The sequence below is a fragment of the Macaca fascicularis genome, chromosome 19 (assembly GCF_037993035.2).
Source record: "Macaca fascicularis isolate 582-1 chromosome 19, T2T-MFA8v1.1".
Lineage (NCBI taxonomy): Eukaryota > Metazoa > Chordata > Mammalia > Primates > Cercopithecidae > Macaca > Macaca fascicularis.
Window position 1 is genome coordinate 60,363,252 of NC_088393.1, and position 27,112 is coordinate 60,390,363.

Sequence of the window (27,112 nt, forward strand, 5' to 3'; positions counted from 1 at the left end):
CTGGGATTACAGGCACACACCACCATGCTTGGCTAATTTTTGTGTTTTTAGTAGAGATGGTGTTTCACCATGTTGGCCAGGCTGGCCTCAAACTTTTGACTTCAAGTGATCCACCCGCCTCAGCCTCTGAAACTCCTGGGATTACAGGCATGAGCCAAGGCTCCCGGTGGCACTTTTGACATTAATGAGTGGAGTGTGTCCGTTATATTCCATACCACATACCAAAAAGCCTGATGTAAAATCATAAAACTTAATTAGTAAAATATTGTAATTCGCAAAACCAGCAAGCAAATAATAAGTATATTTATACAGCCTGCTGAATTCTAAACAATTCCATTAAGAAAAAAGCCACAACTTCTACTTACCACCAGCACACAATATAAGAACTGAAATACATGTTAAGATCACTACCTTCTGATGTATGAGGTCAAGAAAATACACAGCATTATAAGGTTGCAGTGAACCGAGATCACACCATTGCAATCCAGCCTGGACAACAGGCTGAGACTCCATCTCAAAAAAAATTTTTAAAAAGTTATGACTAACGGTGTCAAAGATTGTAATTATGATGTGACAACTGCAGTTATGTAACAGCTAGGCAATGTAGCAATTCTTTTTGTTATTTATATTTTAATTTAATTTAATTTAATTTTATTTTTTAAGACAGAGTTTTGCTCCTGTTGCCCAGGCTGGAGGCTGGAGTGCAATGGCATGATCTCAGCTCACTACAACCTTCGGGTTCAAGCGATTTTCCTTTCTCAGATGCCTGAGCAGCTGGAATTACAGGTGTGCACCACAATGTCTGGCTAATTTTTTGTATTTTTAGTAGAGACAGGGTTTCACCATGTTGGCCAGTCTGGTCTCCAACTCCTGACCTCAGGTGATCCACCCGCCTTGAACTCCCAAAGTGCTGGGATTACAGGCGTTAGCCACCGTGCCCAGCCTCAGAGCAATTCTATATATATGCATTGCCCTTAGTTATCTAGTTTACTATGCATAACATACAAAACATAGAATGTGTACTGGGTAAATTTATAAACAGATTATAGGAAACATTTTAGAAAACAAATCGCACAATAAAAACATAAACATGATTCAGGCTCCCAGGTCTGAATGTTCTTATTGACCAAAAGCCATGTTCAGAGTTCGTATTCTCCAATAGGATGTTCCTGCAGATGGGGCCTTTGAGAGAATTTGGTCATGGGTGTTGACTACTAGTGAATAGGACTCGTGCTTTTATAAAAAGAGATATTAAAGAGCTCACTGCCTGTTTCTCTTTCCAGCATGTGAGAATACGGCAGGGAGATGGCTGGGCTAAACCATGAAGAAGGCTCTCACCAGGAACCAATGTGGCTGGCACCTCGCTCTTGGATTTCCAACTTTCCAAATTCATGAGAAATAAATGTCTGTGTCTTCAGCCTCCCAGTTTAAGCTACTTCCTTTATTGTTTGTTGTTGAGACCAAGTGATGCTGTATCACCCAGACTGCAGTGTAGTGGCCCAATTTTCCTGCCTCAAGAGATTCTCCCTCCTCAGCCTGGAGTCTCACTCTGTTACCCAGGCTGGAGTGCAGTGGCATGATCTTGGCTCACTGCAACCTCTGCCTCCCTGGTTCAAGTATTTCTGCTACCTTAGCCTCCCGAGTAGCTGGGATAACAGGTGCAAGCCACCACGCCCAGCTAATTGTTGTATTTTTAGTACAAATGGGGTTTTACCACGTTGGCCAGGCTAGTCTCAAACTCCTGACCTCAGGTGATTTGCCTGTCTTGGCCTCCCAAAGTGCTGGGATGACAGGTGTGAGCCACCGTGCCTGGCCCATTTTTTTGTTTGTTTAGTAGATTCGAGGTTTCATCACGTTGGCCAGAATGGTCTCAAACTCCTGACCTCAAGCGATCTGCCCACCTCAGCCTCCCAAAATGCTGGGGTTAGAGGTGTGACCCACCCAGGCCAGCCAATGTAAACTCTTTCTGACAGGACAGCGAGATAACGGAGACAGGAGAAGGAGCATCTCATCATCAGCACTGAAGGCTGACAAATCTGTTTAAACAAAGGAAGTTTACAGTCTGTACTACAAACCTTGCAATACTTCAAACCATCTAATAGCACTATCATGTTTTAAAAACCTTGAGGCAAGCAACGCATGGTGGCTCACGCCTGTCATCCCATCACTTTGGGAGGCTGAGGCGGGAGATCGAGACCATCCTGCCTAACACGGTGAAACTGTCTCTGCTAAAAAAAAAAAAAAAAAAAAAAAAAAAAAATTAGCTGGGCATTGTGGCACGCACCTGTAGTCCCAGCTACTTGGAAGGTAGAGTTAGGAGAAGCGCTTGAACCTGGAAGTTGGAGGTTGCAGTGAGCTGAGATCACGTCACTGCACTTTAGCCTGGGTGACTGACTGAGCCTCCGTTTTGAAATTAAAAAATTAAAAAAAAAATTAACAAAAGGAATTAAAGAAGGCTAAAGAGTAACTCCAACCCACACACATATATATAAAGTTCTCCATTAAAGGCAAATAAAAAGCAGATAGGCCAGGCGCCATGGTGCAGCTTATAGCTTGCAGTGAACTCCAAGAATGAAGTACTCAGACAATTCCAGCTGAGTGGGGGCAGAGATCAACCCTTCTGAGAGAGTGCCGCCCCAGAATCCATCCTCCAAGTCTTTTTTTAAAGGGCTTGTTTAAACTACACTTCAGCCTGGCATGGTGACTCATGCTTGTAATCCCAGCAATTTGGGAGGCCGAGGTGGGCGGATCACTTGAGGTTAGGAGTTCAAGACCAGCCTGACCAACATGGAGGAACCACGTCTCTACTAAAAATACAAAATTAGCTGGGGTGGTGATACAAGCCTGTAATCCCAGCTACTCAGGAGGCTGAGGCAGGAGAATTGCTTAAATCCAGGAGGCAGAGGTTGCAATGAGCCGAGATTGTGCCATTGCATTCCAGCCTGGGCAACAAGAGTGAAACTCCATCTCAAAATAATAATAATAATAATAATAAAATAAATGACACTTCAGACAAACAAAATGCATCCACCTCGGGGCTCTGTGCAGTCAGGTCATGAGGCACATATGGCCTTGTAAAAGCACTTAGACCACATTCACAGGAGACTGTTTGCAGCATTTCTTATCACACAGTCTACTCCTTGTCCTGATTTCAGGGTCAAGGAGTTATAGTCTCATGCACAAACAACATACACACAGTGCCTCAGTATTTTTCCATGCCTCAACCTCAAATGCCTTGTACATAAGCTTGAATATGTTGCTGTGCACCCACCAAAGGTGATTCACGCCTGTAATCCCAGCACTTCAGGAGGGGAGGCCAAGGTGGGCAGATCACTTAAGTTTGGGAGTTCAAGACCAGCCTGATCAACAAGGAGAAACCTTGTCTCTACTAAAAATACAAAATTAGCCAGGCGTGGTGGCACATGCCTATAATCCCAGCTACTCGGGAGGCTGAGGCAGAAGAATTACCTAAACCCAGGAAGCAGAGGTTGCAGTGAGCTGAGATCATGCCATTGCAATCCAGCCTGGGCAACAGGAGCAAAACTCCATCTTGTAAATAAATAAATAAATGAACAAACAAACAGATACAGAAACCGGTATAAGTGTGCCTTTTCTTTATAACTCAACTTTTCCATTTAGAAGAAAAAAGCATGAAGAAAACACTGCGTATATGTTAATGAAAATACAACATACACAGAACTAATTCTGACATAAATAACAAAGAGTTCTAGTGGAGATAGAGTAGTTTTTGCAGGTTATGGAATTTTTGTTTTGTTTTGTTTCATTCTGTTTCCTTGAGATGGAGTCTCACTCTGTCTCCCAGGGTGGAGTGTAATGGCACCATCTCGGCTCCTGCAACTTCCACCTCTCAAATTCAAGTGTTTCTCCTGCCTCAGCCTCTTGAGTAGCTGGGATTACAGGTGCCCACTACCATGCCTGGCTAACATTTGCATTTTCAGTAGAGACAGAATTTCACCCAGCCAGGTAATGGAAATTTCAAGTTTCATTATTATGCTACCACTTTAAGATGTTTAACATACCTTCAACAATAACCTCGCCCAAACATCTATACAACACACTTCGGTTCTTCATATTGAAAGGAATGGACACTAACGTGGTTGTTATAGTCTCACTGGAATCATGCTTCAACCACTTATATGTTTACTAAAAACTGAAAGACAAAACTATTTAAAATAATAACAATGGCTGGGCACGGCAGCTCGTGCCTGTAATTTTAGTGCTTTGGGAAGCCAAGACACATGGATTACTTGAGATCAGGAGTTTGAGACCAGCCTGCCCAACATGGCGAAACCCCATCTCTTCTAAAAACACAAAAATTAGCTGGGCAGGTGCTGGGTGCCTGTAGTTGCAGCTACTCAGGAAGCTGGGGCATAAGAATCCATTGAGCCCAGCAGGCAAAGGCTGTGGTTAACCAAGATCACACCACCGCACTGTAGCCTGGACAACAGAGTGAGACTTCGTCATAAACAAACAAAAAAAAGGTAAATAAGAAGGGAGTCAAAGCACATCTACACAAAAAAGCAATTATACACAAAAAATAGTAAATGAGAAATGAAGAACAAAGCAACCTACAAGACACGCAGATAAGATGTAACAGAAAGGCAACGGTAAGGTCTTTTCCATCAGGAATACTTCAAATGCAAATATTTAACTCTGCACTCAGAAGGCGAAGACTGGCTCCATCAACAGGAACCAACTACATGTTGTTCATAGAAGACTCATATTAGCCCTATGGACACACATACACTAAAATTAAAAAAAAAAACACAATAATTAGTTATGGAGGTTGGTGCCTGTAACCCCAGCTACTCAGGAGGCTGAGGAGGGTCTCTTGAGCCCAGGAGATCAAGACCAACTTCAACAACACAGTAAGACACTGTCTCTAAGAAAAATAAAAGTGATAAATTAGCCCCTCATGGTGGCATGCACCTGTACCAGCTGCCGAGGGAGGCTGAGATGGGCCAATCGCCTAAGCCCAGGAATCCAAGGCTGCAGTGAGCCCTAATCCCACCATTGCACTCCACCCTGGGGGATAGAGTGAGACGCTCTATCTAAAAAAATTTTTAAATAGAAAATAACACAAAAAATAAAAATAATATTCCAAGCAAATGTCATCGCAAGAGAGCAGAGGTGGTTATAGTAATTTTTTTTTTTTTTTTTAAGAGATGGGGTCTTGCTCTGTCACCCAGGGTGGAGTGCAGTGGTGTGATCTCGGCTCACTGCAACCTCTGCCTGCTGGGTTCAAGCAATTCTTCTCCCTCCACCTCCCAAGTAGCTGGAATTAGTGCACACTAGCATGCTTGGCTATTTTTGGTATTTTTAGTAGAGACAGTGTTCTACCATGTTGGTCAGGCTGGTCTAGAACTCCTGAACTCATGATTTGCCCACCTTGGACTCCCAAAGTGCTGGGATTACAGGCGTGAGCCACCGCACCCAGACCTAAAACATATTTTAACTTGAAAATATTTTACTGGAGAGAAGGAAAGATATTACATCATGATAATAGGGTTAATTCACCAAGAATATACAATAACTAGAGATATATATGCATGAATATGAGAGCTCCATATATAAAGCCAATGTTTACAGAACTAAAAAAAAAAATGGCTCCATTGTAACGCTAGGAGATTTCAACATTCCACTTTCAATAATGGGTAAAACTACAAGAGCACTGAACAATAAAAAAGTAGAGGGAGGCCGGGTACATGGCTCATGCCTGGAATTCTATCACTTTGGGAGGCTGAGGCATGAGGATCACCTGGGGTCAGGAGTTTGAGACCAGCCTGGCCAACATAGTGAAACCTCATAGCTACTAAAAATACAAAAATTAGTTGGACGTGGTGGTGGGTGCCTGTAGTCCCAGTTATATGGGAGGCTGAGGCATGAGAATCACTTGAACCCAGCAGGTAGAGGCTGCAGTGAGCCAAGATTGTGCCACTCTACTCCAGCCTGGGTGACAGACAGAATAAGACTTCATCATACACACACACACACACACACACACACACACACACACACACACACGAAACTGATGATTAAATGAATAAAATCCAAGATCATGTGTAATATATAGAAATGTCCAAGATGAAAGTAGTGGCTTAACCAAATAACAGTGAACTTCGTACCAGAGGCAGCATTCCAGTGACCTATGCTCCCCACAAGGACCTTGGGCCCCAATACAGGGTCTTTCTGTCAACTGTCTTTCCCACTCAGCTGAGTAACCATCTCAGAACAGTCACCTACTCCCCTGTGACACACACCAGTAAAGTGTGGATGAAGCACAACTGAAGAATGGCTGAGGGGCCTTGTGGAATAAGAAGAAATGCATATATTGGTCTTTTGCCCAGTTCCTGACACAGAGCTCCAAAGACCTTGGGACGTCCTGGGTGCGGGAGCATGATTTGTCCTAATGAGGCAACCTCTATGGTCTCCTGGATGGAGCTGATCACCAGCAAGAACAGGCTAGGCCTAGGGGCATGGACAGTCACTGCCATCCACCATCCTCCAGGAAGGGGAGAGGGGCTGGAGACTGAGTTACCATCAATCATGACTTTGTGATGAAGCCTCCACGCAAATCCCTAAACTATGGGAGATGAGAGCTTCCAAATGCTGAACACACACAGGGCCTGGGGCACGGCACACCCAGTGAATCTTCCCTCACTCCTTGTGCGGAGCACAGCCCCTGGAAAGAGGCCTCTAGTGTTAAGTACACTGTTATTCATTTCTACATATTATACATGATGTTGGATTTTATTTATTTAATAATCATTTTCCTATTTTGTGTGATAGTCTTTGTATTCTGTTTTATATCAATCATGTGTGGAACTGTTATATCAGAGAGTGACTATGGATTTACATTTTACTGCCCCACCCCGTGAATCTCATCTGGCTGTCCATCTGTGTCCTGTGAAACATCCTTCATCATGAACTCAAGAAAGTGTTTCACTGAGTTTTGTGAGCCACCCTAGCAAAGTAATCAAACCCAAGAAAGGGGTTGACGAAACTCAACTTACAGCTGGTTGGTCAGAAGAACATGTGACCATCTACTACTTGGAACTGGTGTCTGAGGTCGGGGGCAGCCTTGACGGCCTGGAGTTCAACCCTTGACCTGTGAGTTCTCACTCTAACTCCAGGCAGACAGTGTCAGAACTGAATTCAACTACGAGACATTCAGTTTGTGTCCATCCAAATCTGTATGTCGTTGAGGGGAAATACACACATTTTGGTGATCAGAAGGGAGGCATTCTGTGCTCAGCAGCATGTGAGAGTAGGAAAAGCACATTTGTTTTTTCGTATTTTTTTTTTTGGTGGGAGGACGGAGTCTCGCTCTGTCACCCAAGCTGGAGCGCAGGAGCGCAATCTCAGCTCACTGCAACCTCTGCCTCCTACGTTCAAGATATTCTCCTGGCCGGGCGCGGTGGCTCAAGCCTGTAATCCCAGCACTTTGGGAGGCCGAGACGGGCGGATCACGAGGTCAGGAGATCGAGACCATCCTGACTAACACGGTGAAACCCCATCTCTACTAAAAAATACAAAAAACTAGCCAGGCGTGGTGGCGGGCGCCTGTAGTCCCAGCTACTCGGGAGGCTGAGGCAGGAGAATGGCGTCAACCCGGGAGGCGAAGCTTGCAGTGAGCTGAGATCTGGCCACTGCACTCCAGCCTAAACGGCAGAGCGAGACTCCGTCTCAAAAAAAAAAAAAAAAGATATTCTCCTGCCTCAGTCTTTCAAGTAGCTGGGAATACACACGCCTGCCACCACACCCGGCTACTTTTGGTATTTTTAGTAGAGACGGGGTTTCACCATGTTAGCCAGGCTGGTCTCAAACTCCCGACCTCAAGTGATCCACCCTCCTCAGCCTCTCAAAGTGTTTGAATTATAGGCATGAGCCACAGCGCATGGCCTTTTTCATATTTCAAATAGACAAGCAGACTATCTGAAGAAGCACAGAGGGATCTGTGCAGTATCCTGGGTCCCAGAGGCAAAGGAGGCACAGCCCATGTTTTCTCATCTCCTGATTAGGTGTTCCAAGTACAGGAAATGGGATGGAACCTGAAGAGGTCAAGGGGTAGGTGTATGGAGGCCTCAAGTCTGATCTATAGGGACAGAAAGTGGAGCATCAGATGGAATCAAGTACAGAAGGAGAGACCACAGGGGAAAGAGCTCCTTTGACACAGCCCTCCCTGTGCCACAGGGTCAAGAAACCAAAGAGGTCACAGAAGCCAGGTGACAGGGTGTTATTGCCCATCAGGATAAAGCAAAGGCTCTGCCTTTTTCTCTGAGTTGTGGCACCACTAGAGGGCAGAAAGATCAAAGTACTACACATTTAAAGGGCAGAGGGGCCGGGCGCGGTGGCTCACACCTGTAATCTCAGCATTTGGGAGGCCCAGACAGGCAAATTACCTGAGGTTAGGAGTTTGAGACCAAACTTGCCAAAATGGCAAAACTCCTAAAAAAACAAAAATTAGCCAGCTGTGGTGGTGATGCATGCCTGTAGTCCCAGCTACTTGGGAGGCTGAGGCAGAAGAACCACTTGAACTCAGGTGGCAGAGGTTGCAGTGAACTATTGTGCCACTGTACTCCAGCCTGGGCAAAATGGCGAGACTCTGTCAAATAAATAAATAAATAGCAGAAAAATAAGTAGGAGCAAAGAAAGATGTCCATTCTGAGATCTCAGGATTTAAACTTTCCTTTTCCCACAGAATTCTCCCACTTGCAGAGAGTTTCCCCACACACTAGTGGAAGGTGGAGCTTCCACTCTGCCCATCTGAGCTCTTACCTGCCTTTACACCTGTAATACATTCCCACCCAGCTGGATTTTGTTGCTATTTTCACTTCACTCTCCACAGTCCAGGGCTCTTTCCCTTGCCCCTACATGGTGACAACAGGGCAGAAAGAGACTCCTACTTATAAAAAGAAAGGAACATAATGTGCTGGAGCTTTTCTAGAGTCCCAGCCCTACGTTTCAGTAGGAAAGAAGACATTACAGAAAAATCTAGAAAAATATTTCACAAATTCCTCCACTCACTGCCTACTTCTTAAGGCTTACAGAGCATTGTAATATGTAATATGTGGACATCAAGGTCTCTTCCAAGAACTACTGAATCGAAAGCACAGGAGAAGCAAACAGGAAACTGGGTTTTTTTGTTTGTTTGTTTGTTTGCTTTGAGACGGAGTTTCACTTTGTTGCCCAGGCCAGAGTACGATGGCGTGATCTAACCTCCACCTCCCCAGTTCAAGAGATTCTCCTGCCTCAGCCTCCTGAGTGACTGGGATTACAGGCATGCACCACCCTTGGCTAATTTTGTATTTTTAGTAGAGAGGAGGTTTCTCCATGTTAGTCAGGCTGGTCTCGAACTCCCGACCTCAGGTGATTCCCTTGTCTTGGCCTCCCTAAATGCTGAGATTACAGGTGTGAGCCACCATACCCAACCAGAACTGGATATCTTTAAAGTCTGCCATAAGGTTTTGTTTTCCTTTTTTTTTTTTTGAGACAGTCTTGCTCTGTTCCCTGGGCTGGAGTGCAGAGGCACAGTCTTGGCTCACTGCAACCATCTGCTTCTAGGTTCAGGCGATTCACCTTCCTTAGCCATTCTAGTAGCTAGTATTACAAATGTGTGCTACCACACCGGCCTAATGTTTGTATTTTTAATACAGAGGGGGTTTCACCATGTTGACCAGGCTTCTCTCGAACTCCTGACCTGAAGTAATCCAGAAGCCTTGGCCTCTTGAAGTGGGAGTGATGACAGGCGTGGGTCTCCATGCCTGACCTGCCATAAGGTTTTTTTTTTTTGAGACGGAGTCTCGCTCTGCCGCCCAGGCTGGAGTGCAGTGGCCGGATCTCGGCTCACTGCAAGCTCCGCCTCCTGGGTTCACGCCATTCTCCTGCCTCAGCCTCCCGAGTAGTTGGGACTACAGGCGCCCGCCACTGCGCCCGGCTAGTTTTTTTGTATTTTTTAGTAGAGACGGGGTTTCACCGTGTTAGCCAGGATGGTCTCGATCTCCTGACCTCGTGATCCGCCCGTCTCGGCCTCCCAAAGTGCTGGGATTACAGGCTTGAGACACCGCGCCCGGCTGCCATAAGGTTTTATGCCTACTTTACTTCTGGAAGCCCCACTGAGCTATCATGAAGAAAGCAGAAGATCTAAACAAAGGGGACAGTGAAAGTCCAGATGCTACATCATGAAGCTTTTCATTTCAAAATCAATACGGCTTCCATTTTAGTCAAGCAAGGATGCGGCTCCCAAGAGGCAACAAGAGAAAAGGCAAAGACACACAAGGGCACACCCCCAGCAGGGAAGTTATCCTCACCCAGGGAGGCCAGGTTCCTATAATTCTCCAGCATCACGTCTCTGTATAGAGTCCTCTGAGCAGGGTCCAGGCATTTCCACTCCTCCTGGGAGAATTCTACGGCCACATCCCTGAATGTCAATAGACGCTGAAATGAAAACACATTTTAAGCAAATGGTTATGGGACGAGTTCTTATCTTTACAGAAAATGAGAAGAGGAGAGAGGGGAAAGCATGGATTTAATTGTAGTGAATGTTCTGACATCCGAGTAAGGGACTTTTTACCACATGATATCTTCCCAGTTGTGTTTGATTATACTTTATAAAGAGGTCATGATACCCTCTCAGTATGAATTTTATGTTTGTGGATAATACAAGAAAGACACAAACAAAAAATCAATGCAGAGTTCCCGTTATGGAAATGGTAGCGGCCAGTCATGGTGGCTCACGCCTGTAATTCTAGCAGTTCGAGACCAAGGCAAGCAGATTGCCTGAGCTCAGGAGTTCAAAACCAGCCTGGACAACATGGTGAAACCCCATCTCTACTAAGATACAAAAAATTGGCCAGGTGTAACAACGTGAGCCTGTGGTCCCAGCTACTGGGAAGGCTGAGGTAGGAGAATTGCTTGATACCTGGAGGCAAAAGTTGTAGTGAGGCGAGTTCAAGCCACTGCACTCCAACCTGAGCAACAGAGCAAGACTCTGTCTCCAAAAACAAAACAAAACAAAAAAAGCAATGTTAGAATATTTTATTGACACACCAAGTGACATTCAGTATCCAGATGAGACAGAGCATAAGTGATGTTTTCCGAGATGACAATGGCCACAGTGAAAGATCAGAAACTAAAATTCAGCTAGGTAAGGGGATACATTGCTCTAATCCCAGCACTTTGAGAGGCCGAGGCAGGTGGATCACCTGAGTCAGGACTTCAAGACCAGCCTGGCCAACATGGTGAAACCCTGCCTCTACTAAAAATGCAAAAAATTAGCCACATGTCCTGGTGGACACCTGTAATCCCAGCTACTCAGAAGGCTGATGCAGAAGAATCATTTGAACCCAGGAGGCGGAGGTTGCAGTGAGCAGAGATCATGCCATTATACTCCAGCCTGGGCAAGAAGAGCCAAACTCTGTCTCAAAAAAAAAAGTAAATAAAAAATAACTATTGGGTACTGGGTTTAATATCTAAATGATGAAATAATCTGTATGACAAACCCCATTCATTCACAGGTAGCCCCAAACCTAAAGTAAAAAATATATATATATATATAAAATTTTAATTTACTGCAGAATTTTTCCTAAAGTCTCATAACTATGCAGAAATACATGTGTACAAGGCTTGCTCTGACACCTAACACGGAACTGACGGTAGCGGCTCCCCAGTGAGGTTGGAAGGAGGGTGGAGGACGTGACAGGGAAAGGAAATGCCTTATGGCCAAGGGCCTAAGCTGCAGCTTTGCTTGGAGTGTTACCACAAAACAAATATATATATCATGTGATGTTTAAATATAACAATATATTTAATAATAATTAGGCTGGGCATGGTAGTGCACGCCTGTAATCCCAGCACTTTGGGAGGCTGAGGCGGGTGGATCACAAGGTCAGGATTTCAAGACTAGCCAGACCAAGATGGTGAAACCCCATCTTTACTAAAAATACAAAAATTAGCTGGTTGTGGTGTCACATGCCTGTAATTCCAGCTACTCAGGAGGCTGAGGCAGAAGAATTGCTTGAACCCAGGCGGTGGAAGTTTCAAGCGCCGGCCATACCTTCATCTGCATAGGGCACCCATCTGCTCTGGCCTCGGGCCCGTTCACCTCAGCATTTCACTGGCCAAAGGCCAAATCCTTCATCCAGATAAGGAATAGCCCATAGGGACCTCAAAAGAAATACTTTAACCCCGCAAAACTTTGTAAACGGGGCCCTGGAGATGCTCGCTCAGACCCACTCCCCGCTCTGGAGTGCTTTCCTGATGGAATAAGAGGATGGAGAAGAGGGCTGCCTCCAGGAAAAGCACGTTTTCCAGGGATTGGAACTGGGGAGAAGCTGGGCCCGGCAGGAGGAGGGAGGTGGGGGGCGACGGCGCCTTCGGACAGGGGTGGGGTCTGCAAGATCCCAGGATCAGGCAGAGGACTCGGCCTCCTGGGGATTGGGGCTGCGGCGCTGCGCTCCAGAGGCCGACGTAACAGCGAGGCTACTAGGCGCCCAGGGCGAGAATCCAGCTCGCGGGTGAGGACTTGAAACAGCGCGAGGTGGGAGGACGGATCGGGAAGCGTTTTGTGAAGGAAAATTTCGCGACATGAAGTGGCTGCACAATCCCACTGCAGAAAGACCGGGGACGGGACCGGCGACTTTAAACTCAAAAGGAAGCCACTCACGGACTCTCAGCCGGACGTCTCAATTTGCTCTGGGTTTAGAAAGAGGGGCTGAAATTTCCAGGTCTGTGGGGACCCCATGTCCCCGGTATAGCAGCACCAGAGAACTGGGAAGCGCACAGACAGCCGCGCAACCTTCAGTACACGCTATCTGCTTCCGGGTCTGAGCCAATCAGAAAAGGACAGAAGCCAGGCCTGGGCGGGACACCCAGAAGGTGGGCGGGGCCTCGGTGAGGCCGAGAACAGACTCGAAGAGGTGGACTGGGCCTGAGCGAGGCAGGGGCGGGGCGCCCAGGACAGGTGACCTGGCGCGAGGGACAAGAGTCCTGGACTGTGAGGGGTCTGCGGGGGCGGGAAGGAGGGGGAGCTTCCCTCCCTCTCGCTCTGGGCGCCTCTGTTTTCCGGGTTTTGGAGGCAAAACCCGCCAGTGAGGCTGAAGCAGCTCAGCAGTCAGGGAAATAGTACCTCTCTGAGAAGTCTACGTGGGGCGGTAATTGGACACGGGAAAGTTCCTTGCTAATGAAATTAATTTTAGCAATTTAATTCCAAAGCCTCGATGTTGTCTAGGGCAGAAATGCAAACTAGAATGCGAAATGCAAAGCCCTGCCTGAGCGAAACCTACAACTTCATGCTGATGGCCCACAGAACAAGAGAGAAATCCTCTCCCTTTCAATTCTCCATTCACTGGAGTGGGAGAGTCCACCCTGTGCTCAGCTCCTGAGACTTCCCTAGGGCCACCCCCATGGGGTGCAAAGGGGAGGGCTCAGGTCAGGGAGGAGTGAGGTCACCACCTGCTGCTTAAACGCAGCAGGGATGCAGGCAGGGTGGCGGGAGTCTGGGGTCCCAGCTACTCAGGAAGCAGGAGCAGGAGGATCGCGGAGCCCGGAGGTCCAGGCCAACCTGGGTGACAAAGTAAGACCCTCTACCCCAGAGCTCCCTCCTCCATGTCAATAAGAAAAAAAGTAATTAAAAAAAAAAAAAAAAAAAAAAAGCACTGACATTTAAACAGTGCATATAAATTGCCCAAGTGTTCCTTACATTTGTTATTTCATGCTGCACTTAAAATGAGTTATTCTTATCATGGAAAAGAGTCAAACTCTGTAAAATATCTTTAGAGATTTATTCTGAGCTAAATATGAATGACCATCAGGAGGTCCTGAGAACGTGTGTCCAAGGTAATGGGGAACAGCTTGTTCTTAGGCTGTTTAGGGAGGCATTAGACATCAATCAAATACATTCAAGAAATACACTGATGGCTGGGCGCAGTGGCTCATGCCTTTAATTCCAGCACTTTGGGAAGCCGAGGCGGACAGATCACGAGGTCAGGAGATCGAGACCATCCTGGCTAACACAGTGAAACCCTGTCTCTACTAAAAATACAAAAAATTAGCCAGGCATGGTGGCGGGCACCTGTAGTTCCAGCTACCCGGGAGGCTGAGGCTGGAGAATGGTGTGAACCCAGGAGGCATAGCTTGCAATGAGCCGAGATCACACCACTGCAATTATCTCAAAAATGAATTTCCTGCTGTTCTGCAAGGAGAGACCTCAGACTAAAGACCTTGCCTCACCTATGACATTTGTAAGATTTCTGTCCAGTATAGATTCTCTGATGTCTAATGTGGTGTGAATGTAAAGACTTTGCCACATTGGGCGCGGTGGCTCGTGCCTGTAATCCCAGCACTTTGGGAGGCCCAAGTGGGCAGATCACAAGGTCAAGAGTTGAAAGCAGCCAGGCCAACATGGCGAAACCCTGTCTCTACTAAAAACAAAAATTAGCCAGGCTTAGTGGAACATGCTTGCAGTCCCAGCTACTCGGGAGGCTAGGAAGGAGAATCGTATGAACCTGGGAGGCGGAGGTTGCAGTGAACTGAGATTGTGCCACTGCACCCCAGCCTGGGAGAAAGAGTAAGACTTCATCTCAAAAAGAAAAAAAAAGACTTTGCCACAATTATCACAGTTGTAAGGTTTCTCTCCTGTATGAATTCTCTTGTTTTGCATAAGATGAAGCTTGACTGAACACCTTGCACAATCATGACATCTGTAAGGTTTCTCTCCAGTATGAGTTCGCCAATGAACTACAAGCTATGAACGATGTCTGAAAACTCTGCCGCATTTACTACACTTGTAAGATCTCTCTTCATTATGAATTCTCTAATGATTTGCAAATGATAGTAGCATTACTGAGGACTTTGTGAGAATCATTACATTTGTAAAGTTTGCCTATACTGTGGATTGCTTGATGATGAGTAAGTGATGACTGCCCACTAAAGGCTTTGCCACACTCGTTGCACTTATAAGGTTTTTCTCCAGTATGAAGTCTATGATGACATACAAAGGATGACATATGACTGAAGGTCTTGCCACACTCATTACACTTGTAAGGTTTCTCCCCATTATGAAGTCTATGATGGTATACAGAGGATGACATATGACTGAAGGTCTTGCCACACTCATTACACTTGTAAGGTTTCTCTCCAGTATGAACTCTCTGATGTTGTGCAAGGTTTGATTGTTGATTAAAAACCTTGCCACATTCATTACACTTGTAAGGTTTCTCTCCAGTATGAATTGCCTTATGAATTACAAGGGATGAATTTCGAGCAAAGGTCTTGCCACACTCATGACAGTTGTAAGGTTTCTCTCCAGTATGAAGTCTACGATGGCCTACAAGGGATGACTTCTGACTGAAGGTCTTGCCACACTCATTACACTTGTAAGGTTTCTCTCCAGTATGAAGTCGATAATGACATGCAAGGTGTGCTTTTTGATTAAAAACCTTACCACATTCATTACATGTGTAAGGTTTCTCTCCAGTATGAACTCTCTGATGTTGTGCAAGGTATGAATCACGCCGGAAAACCTTGCCACATTCATTGCATGTGTAAGGTTTCTCTTCAGTATGAACTCTGTTATGGCGTGAAAGGCATGAATTATGCCTAAAAGCTTTGTCACAAACCTTACATTTGTATGGTTTCTCTCCTGTATGAATTCGCCTATGTGTTTCAAGTTGTGATCTGCAACTGTAAACTTTGTCACATTCTTCACATTTGTAAGGTTTCTCTCCAGTATGACGTCTACGATGGCCTACAAGGGATGATGTCTGACTGAAGGTCTTACCACACTCATTACATTTGTAAGGTTTCTCTCCAGTATGAAGTCTATGATGGCGTGTAAGAGATGACTTGTGACCGAAGGTCTTGCAACACTCATTACACTTGTAAGGTTTTTCTCCAGTATGGACTCTATGGTGCCATGCAAGGTATTGCTTTTGATGAAAGACTTTGCCACATACATCACATTTATGTTGTTTCTCTCCTGAATGGGTTATGTGATGTCTCCTTAAATGTGAGCTATAATTAAAGGCTTTGCCACACTCATTACATCGGAAAGGTTTTTCTCTCATGTGTACTTCCTGTATTTGTGTGAATAATGAAGAATGGAGAAAATTCTTCCCATACCTATTAGAAATATGGGTTTTAAGCGTACTGGAAATTCTTTGGGATGTTGAAACCAAGGAAGCATTGTTGATAGACTTCTCTACTTGATTATCAATTTTCCCTACAGTCTGAAATACGTGCAGTTCAGGCAGATGTGAATGAAAGCTTGATCCAAGCTGATCTTTAATAGGCTTGTTTCCAGCATGTCTTTGATTATGTCGGTCTGTACTACCTGTCAACTTTTTTATTTTTGTCATGGGTGCTTCATGGACCTTTCTTTTAATTTCTTTCCACTGAAACTCAAAGTCATGAATATCTTTCTTGATTTCTGGGAAGCAAAAATCTCCAATGTGATGACTTTCATGTCTTTCCAACATCCCAGTGTGTAACACTTCTGTATTGCCTTGCCCTGTTGATGAGTACTCCATCATGGTTTTAAAAGAGCTGTCTAAAAAATATAAAAACCAATAGGTTTCCAATTAAGTACATATGGTAAATAAAGGTTAATATTGAAATGTTAATATTACACAAAAAGCAATACTTATTTTAAACTTTCCAAATATGATCTTCAAAGTTTAAGAACACCCTCTCTCTACTAAAAACACAAAAATTAGCCAGGTATGGTGGTGGGTGCCTGTAATCCCAGCTACTCAGGAGGCTGAAGCAGGAGAATTTCTTAAACCTGGGAGGCAGAGGTTGTAGTGAGCAGAGATCACATCATTGCACTCCAGCCTGGGTAACAAGAGCAAAATTCCATGTCAAACAAAAACAGTTCAGTCAAGAGCCTCATATACATGAGGCAGTAAGCCTGAATCATGTCCTCCCTAGGAGGAACTTCTACAGCAGTGACTGCTGCTTAGAGAAGCTGATCATTAGTTTATGTGATGATCACTGTCACAGTACCAGGGAGAGATGCTTCTGTGATGCTCCTTTAAAACCACAATGAAAGACCAAGCATGGTGGCTCAGGTCTGTAATCCCAACACTTGGCTGGAGGCTGAGGTGGGCAGATTGCTTGAGACCAGAAATTTGAGACCAGCCTGGTCAACATGGTGATACCCCATCTCTAACAAAAATACAAAAATTCACAAGGTATCGTGGCTTGCATCTGTAATTCCCGTTAGGTTGGGAGACTGAGGTATGAGAATTGCTTGAATGCAGGAGGTGGAGGTTGTCATGAGCTGAGATCACAACAGTGCACTACAGCCTGAGCAACAGAGGGAGACTCTGTCTCAAAAAAAACAAAACAAAACAAAACCAGAACCACAGCTGGAAACACTTGTCAGTCAGTGTCAGTGTCATGCTTTCAATCTCGTATCCTGGGCCATGCTGACAATTCTGCTCAGGGCTTCCAGGGACATCTCTGCCTAGAGCAGGATGATATTCAATTGTATTAGTCAGAGTGTTAATAAGTGTTCTGGGCCGGGAGCGGTGGTTCAAGCCTGTAATTCCAGCACTTTGGGAGGCCGAGACGGGCGGATCATGAGATCAGGAGATCGAGACCATCCTGGCTAACACGGTGAAACCCCGTCTCTACTAAAAAAATACAAAAAAACTAGCCAGATGAGGTGGCGGGCGCCTGTAGTTCCAGCTACTCGGGAGGCTGAGGCAGGAGAATGGCATAAATCCAGGAGGCGGAGCTTGCAGTGAGCTGAGATCCAGCCACTGCACTCCAGCCTGGGTGACAGAGCGAGACTCCGTCTCAAAAAAAAAAAAAAACAAAAAACCAGTGTTCTGTTTTTATGTAAAACCACTCCATAGGACAGTCTCTAAGAAGCTATCCATGACAGATAGGAGGGTCATCACTGCAGAAAAGAATGACATGTACATCAAAAGCATGTATCACAAAAATCTCAAAAGAGAATACAAAATCAGGAAGAGCCAAGAAAGACAAAGGCAGATTCCTCACGTGTGGAGACACATTTTCCTCACCCACAGACTCCAGGTTCCTGTAGTTCTCCAACATCACTTCCCTGTATAAAGCCCTCTGCGCAGGGTTCAGGCATTTCCACTCCGCCAAAGAGAATTCTATAGCCACATCCCTGAAAGTCAAGTGTCCCTAAAATGAAACACACATTTCCACAAAACGTTATGGAGGAGTTATCACCTTCACAGAAAATGAGAAAAGAGAAAATAAGCATTGATTTGATCCAAGACTGTGTTCTGACAAACCCACGCTAAGGTATTTTTGAACAGTTTTTTCTGTACAGTTGTGTTTTATTGTACTTTCCCATTATAGATTTTAAAATCTAACTCACTGTGGAAGTCTCAGTTTTATGGAAAATATAAAAAACACATGTCCGGGATCCTGGCTAACTCAGTGAAACCCCATCTCTACTAAAAATACAAAAAATTAGCCGGGCGTGGTGGCGGGCACCTGTAGTCCCAGCTACTCAGAAGGCTGAGGCAGGAGAATGGCGTGAACCCGGGAGATGGAGCTTGCAGTGAGCCGAGATCATACCACTGCACTCCAGTCTGGGAGACAGGGCGAGACCCCGTCTCAAAAAATATATATGTGTGTGTGTGTGTGTGTGTGTGTGTCCAGGGTGCGGTGGCTCACACCTGAAATCCCAGCAGTTTCGGAGGCCGAGGTGAGTGGATCAACTGAGCTCAGGAGTTCGAACCACCCAGGGCAACATGGTGAAACCAAGTCTCTACTAAAAATACAAAAAAATTAACTGGGTGTGCTTGTGCACGCCTCTAGTCCCAGCTATTTGGGAGGCTGAGGCAGGAGAATCGCTTGAGCTCCAGAGGTGAAGGTTGCAGTGAGCTGAGAGTGTGCCACTGTACTTCAGCTTAGAATGCAGAGTGAGACTCCATCTCAAACAAACAAACAAACAAACAAACAAACAAAATATATATGTATATGGCCAGGCATGGGGGCTCACACCTGTAACCCTGTCACTTTGGGATACCAAGGTAGGTGGATCACTTAAGGTCAGGAGTTTGAGACCAACCTGGGCAACATGATGAAACCCCATAGCTACTAAAAATAGAAAAATTAGCTGGGCATGGTGGGGGAACCGCCTGTAATCCCAGCTATTTGGGAAGCTGGGGCAGGGGAATTGCTTGAACTCTGGAGGCAGACGTTGCAATAAGCTGAGATCATAGCACTGCACTCCAGCCAGGGCAACAGAGTGAGTCTTTCTCAAAATAAAAATATATGTAAATATATACTGCAAATAATGTGTTTTCTACAAAAACCATGGGCTTGGCTGGGCATGGTGGTTCACATCTACAATCCTGACACTTCTGGAGGCTGAGGCGTGTGGATCACGAGGTCAAGAGATTAAGACCATCTGAGCCAACATGCTGAAACCCCGACTCTATTAAAAATACAAAAATTAGCTTGGTGTGGTGGCATGCACCTGTAATCCCAGCTACTCAGGAGGCTGAGGCAGGAGAATCACTTGAACTCGGGAGGCTGAGGTTGCAGTGAGCTGAGATAGTGCCACTTCACACCAGCCTATCGACAGAGTGAGACTCTGTCTCAAAAAAATCATGGACTTCTCCATTAATGCTTTCCAGGACACATTTAAAATCACATCTACACACACTTAAATTAACTTCAGTCCGGACATTATAAGGAAAAACCTGGAGAGGACACATCCATAGCTACTCACCAGGCTGAGGTGGGAGGATTGCTTGAGCCTGGAGAGCAGAGGTTGAAGCAAACCAAGATTGCACCACTGCACTCCAGCCTGGGGGACACAGTCAGACCCTGTCACCCCCACCCCCCAAAAAGTCTGAAGCTCATTGAATTAAGCGACAGCTTCAAGAAATCATGAAAGCAATGCATGAAGAAAATGAGGTCAACCAACATACAGAAATTATGAAGAACTACAGAGAAACTCTCAGGCTAAAAATACAGTAACTAAATGGAAAAACTCAATACATGGGATCCAAATCAGAATTCATTATGTAAATTAAAAATTAGTGAAGAGGGGATGGGTGAGGTGGCTCACACCAGGACTTTGGGAGGCTGAGGAGGGTGGATCACATGAGGTCAGGAGTTCGGAGACCAGCCTGGCCAATATGATAAAACTTTGTCTCCACTAAAAATACAAAGATTAGCAGGGTGTAGTGGTGGGCTTCCCACTGCACTCCAGCCTGGATGACAGAGTGAGACTGTCTCAAAAGAAAATAATAAAATAATTTTTTAAAAAAGGCCAGGCGTGGGCCAGGTGTGGTGGCTCATGCCTGTAATCCTAGCACTTTGGGACGCCGAGGCAGGCAGATCACCCAAGGTCAGGAGTTCAAGACCAGCCTGACCAACATGGAGAAACCCCATCTCTACTACAAATACAAAATTAGCTGGGTGTGGTGGTGCATGCCTGTAATCCCAGCTACTTGGGAGGCTAAGGCAGGAGAATCGCTTGAACCTGGGAGGTGGAGGTTGCGGTGAGCCGAGATTGCATCATTGCACTCCAGCCTGGGCAATAAGAGCAAAACTCTGTCTCCAAAAAAAAAAAAAAAAAAAAGAAAGGCCAGGCTTGGTGGCTCATGCCTGTAATCCCAGCACTTTGGGAGGCCGAGGCGGATGGATCACCTGAGGTCAGTAGCTCAAGACCAGTCTGACCAACATAGAGAAATCCTGTCTCTACTAAAAATACAAAATTAGCTGGGCATGGTGGTACATGCCCGTAATCCCAGCTATTCAAAAGGCTAAGGCAGGAGAATTGCTTTAACCATGAAAGTGGATGTTAAAATGAGCCGAGTTTGTGACCTTGTACTCCATCCTCAGCAACCATAGTGAAACTCCATCTCAAAAAAAAAAAAAAAGTAGTGAATAGGAAAAGAAACAACAACAACAAAGAATAAAGAAAAATGAAGGGAGTCTAAACAGACTAACAGGACACCAGCAAGGACACCATCCTAACACATTAGGAAAGTCCCAGGCCAGATTGTGGCTCACGCCTGTAATTCCAGCACTTTGGGAGGCCCAGGTGTGGGAATCACCTGAGGTCAGGCGTTCAAGACCGGCCTGGCCAACATGGTGAAATTTCATCTCTACTGAAAATACAACAATCAGCCAGGTGTGGTGGTGTGCACCTGTAATCTCAGCCACTTGGGAGGCTGAGGTGAGAGAATTGCTTGAATCCAGAAGCAGAGGCTGGAGTGAGGTGAGATCACACCACTGCACTCCAGCCTGGGCAACAGTGTTGGGATTTACTCAAGATAGGGGCAGAAATATTAAAGGGAAATATTAGGGAAAGTTATAGGGAATAGTCACAAACCTTTTGGAAGGCCAAAAGGTTACATAGCTTGTAGTAATTGAACAGGCTGAAGGCAGCCGGCTCTTACCTTACAGCATTAGGTCATAGGGTAAATACTAGGGACAACAGAGGCTTCCCCAGTTGTGTCTGTTTACCCTGCCTCCAGTAACTAACCTTTGAGCCACATGGCACTCTAGGGGGAGGCTGACCAGGGAAATTGTCCCTTAATGGTATTTACTTTAGACCACAGTACCTGGGCTTTAATCATTCATAAAACCACTCTCTTAACCATGTTAATTATCCTCAAGTGTGTTTACTCAAACTTCTGTTGTTAATTCAATGCTACATAAATGCCTGGAGTGTGAGCTGCTCAGGGCCACTGCAGTGACAAACCTCTCTTGGTGTGCAGGCAACTGGGCACCCAGCAGGACTGGCAAAGCAGAGTGTCTGTCTGTGTGTCGGTGTACGTTTCACTCATCCGTCTGGACCAGGGACTGTGGGCAGACCCCTGCAGCTAATGCCCTGTTGTGAGGAGCAATACCTCAGTTGGTGCCCCGTGTGAGGAAAGTCAGGGATCTGCAGAAACAGACCCCCAGCAGTTCAAGCCCCTCCTGAGGCAACCTGCAAAGGAAGGGTGAGGACCGCCCTCAAGAGGAAAGCTGTGATGGAAGCGTGAGGAACGCGACCCCCGAAAACGAAGGCAAAGAAGGACCATGTGGTCAAGTCAGTGAGTAATCAGTAAGTCACTGGTGCCCACTCTAGGTTACCACGTTCTGGGGAAAGTTGGAAACAGCATATAAAAGCGTTAAGATAGTTGCTTAAGGCTAGTGGTCGGGAAACACAGCAGAACTAGCCAAACAGAATTATCTGTGTGTCAGTGTATGTTTTATTCATACATGGTTTAGGTCAGGGTCGGCACGCAGACCCCCGCAGCTAATGCTGTCTTGTGAGGAACAATACCTCAACAGAGCAAGACTCCATCTCAAAAAAAAAAAAAAAGAGTACCAGAAGTCACAGAAGTGAGTGAGAGGAACAAAGGAATAGAAAAGCTTGTTGCAAGGCATAATGGCCAAAAATTTCTAATTTCAGAAGGCAAAAGAAACAAATTCAATACCTTAAGAATATCCAACTAGGATAAATCTAAGAGACCTACAACAGACAACATCATAATAAAACTGTCAAAATTCAGAGATAGAGAATCCTAACAACAGCCAAAAGAAGAGCTAACTGTCACTGTCAAGAGGGAGCCCCCGTAATATTATCAAGATAGTTCTCGGCTGGGCGGGCGGTGGCTCACGCCTCTAATCCCACAACTTTGGGAGGCTGAGGCGGGCAGATTATGAGGTCAGGAGTTTGAGACCAGTCTGGCCAACATAGTGAAACCCATCTCTACTAAAAATACAAAAAATTAGCCAGGTGTGGTGGTGTGCGACTGTAATCCCAGCTACTCGGGAGGCTGAGGCAGGAGAATTGAGGTGGTAAGACCATGGTGGTAAGAATCATAGTGATAAGACCACAGTAGTAAGCTTTGCTTAATGCGTGGGAAATTTCCCATGTTCTTAGTCAGAGAGGGCACCTCTGCAGCTGGGGGCAGGGATGGAATCTTCCCACATCTAAAAGAGGAAATGACAACTCCAAGAAGAAGCAATCGGCTTTTCTTTTCTTTTTTTCTTTTTGAGACGGAGTCTTGCTCTGTCACCCAGGCTGGAGTGCTGTGGTGCAATCTCCGCTCACTACAAGCTCTGGTTCCCGGGTTCACACCATTCTCCTTCCTCAGCCTCCCAAGAAGCTGGGATGACAGGCGCCCGCCACCACGCCCAGCTAATTTTTTTGTATTTTTAGTAGAGACGGGGTTTCAGCATGTTAGCCAGGGTGGTCTCGATCTCCTGACTTCGTGATCCACTCGCCTTAGCCTCCCAAAGTGCTGGGACTACAGGCATGAGCCACCGCGCCTGGCCTGCAATCAGCTTTTCAATACCCCAACTTGTAGGAAAGCTCCAGATGTCTGCAGTGAAGTCACCATGCCCACAGGCAGCCAGTGTGGTATTCTTGGTAACAGTGAAAAACTGTCAAGGAGATTATGTGAAGTCAGGAGTTTGAGGCCAGCCTGGACAGCATGGTGAAATCCTGTCTCTATTAAAAATACAAAATTAGCCTAATGTGATGGTGGACGCCTGTAATCCCAGCTACTTGGGAGGCTGAGGCCTGAGAATCTCTTGAACCTGGGAGGTGGAGGTTACAGTGAGCCCAGAGTGCTCCAGTGAACTCCAGCCTGGGCAATAAAGGGAGACGGAATTTAAGATGAGAGGGAATGAGAAAAGGCATGGGTGAGTGCCAGCAAACGTGTGAGGCAGGACGCTTCAGACTCACAGAAGACCGGCTACCACAACACCTGGCATTTCAGAAAGGAAAGAGGCAGCACAATCCACCGGGGAATATCACTCACCTGAGGAAGAGCCATCCCTGGATCCTTTTCTTTGCTCTTCGTGGTGGCTTCCTCATGTAACATGAGTCTTTGGAAATTAATCCTGTGTGAGAAAAAAAATATGACATTTAATTTTTTTTTTTGAGATGGAGTCCAGCTCTGTCACCATGATGGGGTTCAGTGACATGATCTCATCTCACTGCAATCTCCGCCTCCCCAGTTCAAGAGATTCTCCTGCCTCAGTGTCCCGACTAGCTGGGATTCCAGCCATGTGCCACCACACACAGCTAATTTTGTGTTGGCCAGGATAGTCTCGATCTCCTGACCTCGATATCTGCCCACCCCAGCCTCCTGAAGAGCTGGGATTACAGGGGTGAACCACTGCACCCCCCTCACCTCCCTGTGGATCACAGGCCGATCTCAGATCTCAACATGGAGGAAAGTGCCCTGACGTTCAATACGTTCAATACAATAGACACAGATGAGAATCACCAGTGCCATTGTAAGTATTAGTGAGCATGAGTCCCATCCTATGATAATAGCAATCTTTGACAGAACAGCATAAAAGATGTATTTGCAGAATGCCTGAGAACCCCAATGTAAAGTCAGGGTTGAGCTCCACTCAGAGGGCGCCAGCCCAGCACAGCCCCACCTTCTGGCTCTGCTCTCCCCTTGGGGATTTGTTCCCACCAGGATCCAGTGAACAGCGAAGGAGCAAAAAGAATCACACAGAACAGGCAACATGGACCAGAGGTGGGGGTGAAGGTGGGGCTGCCATGTCAAATGGGGGGTTGGGGAGATCACAAAGGTTTCCATAGAGAAAGTGATGTCAGAACAAAGACTTAGGGAAGAAAGGCTGCTTGTCACTTGCAGCTGATGGGACAGAGAATCCTAGGCAGAGGGACAGCACAGGTGAAGGCCCTGAGACAGGAGCAACCTCAGCCCCAGAAAAAGGAAAGAGGCCTGCGTGGCTGGAGCAGAGGGAGCCAGGAAGACGCATGCAGGAGGTGAGGTCAGAGGGGTCCTGGGAGCACAGATCCATAGGGATGAGGTCTTGAAATATTTTTCTCCCACACTTCAAAAGAATTTTGGAAATGATGTATTTTCTCACTCCTTTCATGTATACACGCAACTTTCTCTTTACGTTATAAATTACAACATTTACAAATAACGGAATTCATTTCCCATATTTAAAATACATGCTGTCAAGTTTGGCTAAGTCCCTGGAAGTACACAGTCACCCTCATCTGAGATGTACAGGACTGCAGGGGAATGTGTTTGGGGTTTAGGAAATCACCTACGGAAATGTGAATGTGGAGACGCCTGTTTGATGTCCCAGCAGAGAGCTGAGGAGACAACGGGACACAGGATTGTAGAGCTCAGGGGAGAGGGCCTGCAGGGGAAAATGGAGTTGTGTAGGTGGGTTAAAGTTGTGAAATGACATGGTATAGAAGGGCAGTGGGTGTGGACAGAGACAAGGAGAGGTTCAAGATGATTTGAGTCTAATTCCCTGTTTTTTCCATTCTGGTACTTGTGTTTTTTACATTTTTGGAGAACAGTAATTTATTTAAAATTCATATTACACCTGAGCATTACCCTGTCCTATAGAAAAAGCCACAAACTATTTGGTCAATCATTTCAGGGGCCAGTGTCACTCTGACTGAGCTTTTCTGGTCTTATTTGTCACCCGTATATTACAGGTGCAGTCACTGAGGTTCAGAGCAGGAGACATTTCACCAAGTTATCCGGAGAAGCTCTGAGTTGAGTGGGAAGGAGGTGTGGCTCATTCCCATGTGATGGCCTGGAAGGGTTAACAGACTGGCATTGGTTTTTTTCTCTAGGAATTTGCAGGATGGGCTGGGTGTGGTGACTCACCCCTGTAATCCCAGCACTTTGGGAGGCTGACATGGGTAGATCATATGAGCCCAGGAGTTTGAGACCAACCTGGGCAACACAGTGAAACCCTGTCTCTAAGAAAAGTACAAAAAATAGCCAGGTATGGTGGTGTGCATCTGTGGTCCCAGCTATTTGGGAGGCTGACTGGGGTGAATCTTTGGCCTCCCAAGTAACTGGGATTACAGGGGTGAGCCACCATGCCCAGTCCAACATTTACATTATAGCATCTTGACTTGACCCTCGGCTCCTCAGCTGCCTTGTGACTGTGTGTGTGTGAGACTGTGTGTGTGTGTGACTCTGTGTGTGTGTGTGTGTGTGTGTGTGTGTGTGTGCTCACGTGCTGTGACAGGCAAGGAAAAGCCAGTAGAGAGTCATCGCCACTGGCCTGGCAGGAGGAGGTGGCCCTCAGGTTGTGGTTCACTGTGCTATTTGCACTCTGATCCTTGGAAGAATCTTTCCTGAAGTCATGGAGCCTCCAGCTCCTCCAGAACAGAACTAGTTGTGTAGGGGTGTGTCCTTCATGCCCTTCAGCACCCTGATCTTCTCCCCACTCTTCCTGAAGGGAACCCAGGACCCTGCCTCTGAGCACATCACCTGCTGGTGGCAAAGCCCCTGCCCATAATGGCCAAACTGGGCCCTGGTGATGCGCAGAGCACGGAAGACTCGGGAGCTGGAGTGAGGCGGTGACACAGACGGCAAAAATGGGAATGCCTCGGGATTGGCTGAGGACACAAGGTCTGGTCTGTAGGGCTTTTCTGACCTCAGTGAGGCCTTCTCCTCTTATTTTGACTGAAATAAATAGCCACAGGAAGTTCAGATCAATTAGAGTGGAAATTTCCAGATGAAATGTGGGACCATCCTCACATTTGCCCCAGCCCCTCAGTCTTCCCTGAGGATGCCTCAGCCTCTAAACCACAACCCTAGAGTAGATGCTGCAGTTGTCCTGTGGCCAAGATGGGAAATGTGTATCCTTCAAGTAAGGGAGACCCAACACACAAAGTAATCCACGCAGAAGGGTGTTTCTAGGCGGGCACAGTGACTCTCGTCTGTAATCCCAGCACACTGGGAGACCAAGGCAGGTGGATCACCTGAGGTCATGAGTTTGAGATTATCTAGGCAAATATGGTGAAACCCCATCTCTACTAAAAATACAAAAATTGCGCTGGGTGCAGGGGCTCATGCCTGTAATCCTAGCACTCTGGGAGGCTGAGGCTGGTGGATCACTTGAGGTCAGGAGTTCGAGACCAGCCTGGCCAACATCGTGAAACCACGTCTCTACTAAAAACATAAAAAGTAGCCTGGCTTGGTGGGCATCTGAAATCCTAGCTACTCGGGAGTCTGAGGCAGGAGAATTGCTTGAACTCGGGTGGTGGAGGTTGTAGCGAGCCAAGATCACACCACTACACTCCAGCCTGGGTGACAGAGTAAGACTCAGAAATAAAATATAATAAAATACA

General features: G+C 46.2%; 1 protein-coding gene, 1 long non-coding RNA gene and 1 pseudogene across 6 annotated transcripts in view; 1 reads left to right on the plus strand and 2 right to left on the minus strand.

Moving 5' to 3' along the window:
- LOC135968565 (uncharacterized) overlaps window positions 1-1,424 on the plus strand; it is a 17,179-nt gene extending 15,755 nt beyond the window's left edge. The window contains exons 2-3 of the long non-coding RNA XR_010583452.1: window positions 664-786; window positions 1,284-1,424. This is a non-coding gene — a long non-coding RNA (uncharacterized lncRNA). The remainder of the gene's footprint in view (window positions 1-663; window positions 787-1,283) is intronic.
- The window catches only part of LOC135968560 (uncharacterized), a 13,639-nt pseudogene extending 3,226 nt beyond the window's left edge, over window positions 1-10,413 (minus strand).
- Window positions 10,414-13,785: 3,372 nt separating this feature from the next.
- Window positions 13,786-27,112, minus strand: part of LOC102147259 (uncharacterized) — a 45,624-nt gene continuing 32,297 nt past the window's right edge. For 2 of the 5 annotated variants that reach the window (XM_074024543.1, XM_045378537.3), the window contains exons 2-4: window positions 23,781-23,862; window positions 18,051-18,177; window positions 13,786-16,567 (exon numbers count right to left, since the gene is read on the minus strand). In XM_074024543.1, the coding sequence (XP_073880644.1) occupies window positions 14,823-16,567; window positions 18,051-18,177; window positions 23,781-23,843 (1,935 nt within the window). In that variant the 5' untranslated portion in view covers window positions 23,844-23,862 and the 3' untranslated portion in view covers window positions 13,786-14,822. Of the gene's footprint in view, window positions 16,852-18,027; window positions 18,178-23,780; window positions 23,863-27,112 lie in introns of those variants that run through there. The other 3 variants (XM_074024545.1, XM_074024544.1, XM_074024546.1) reach the window with 2 other exon arrangements.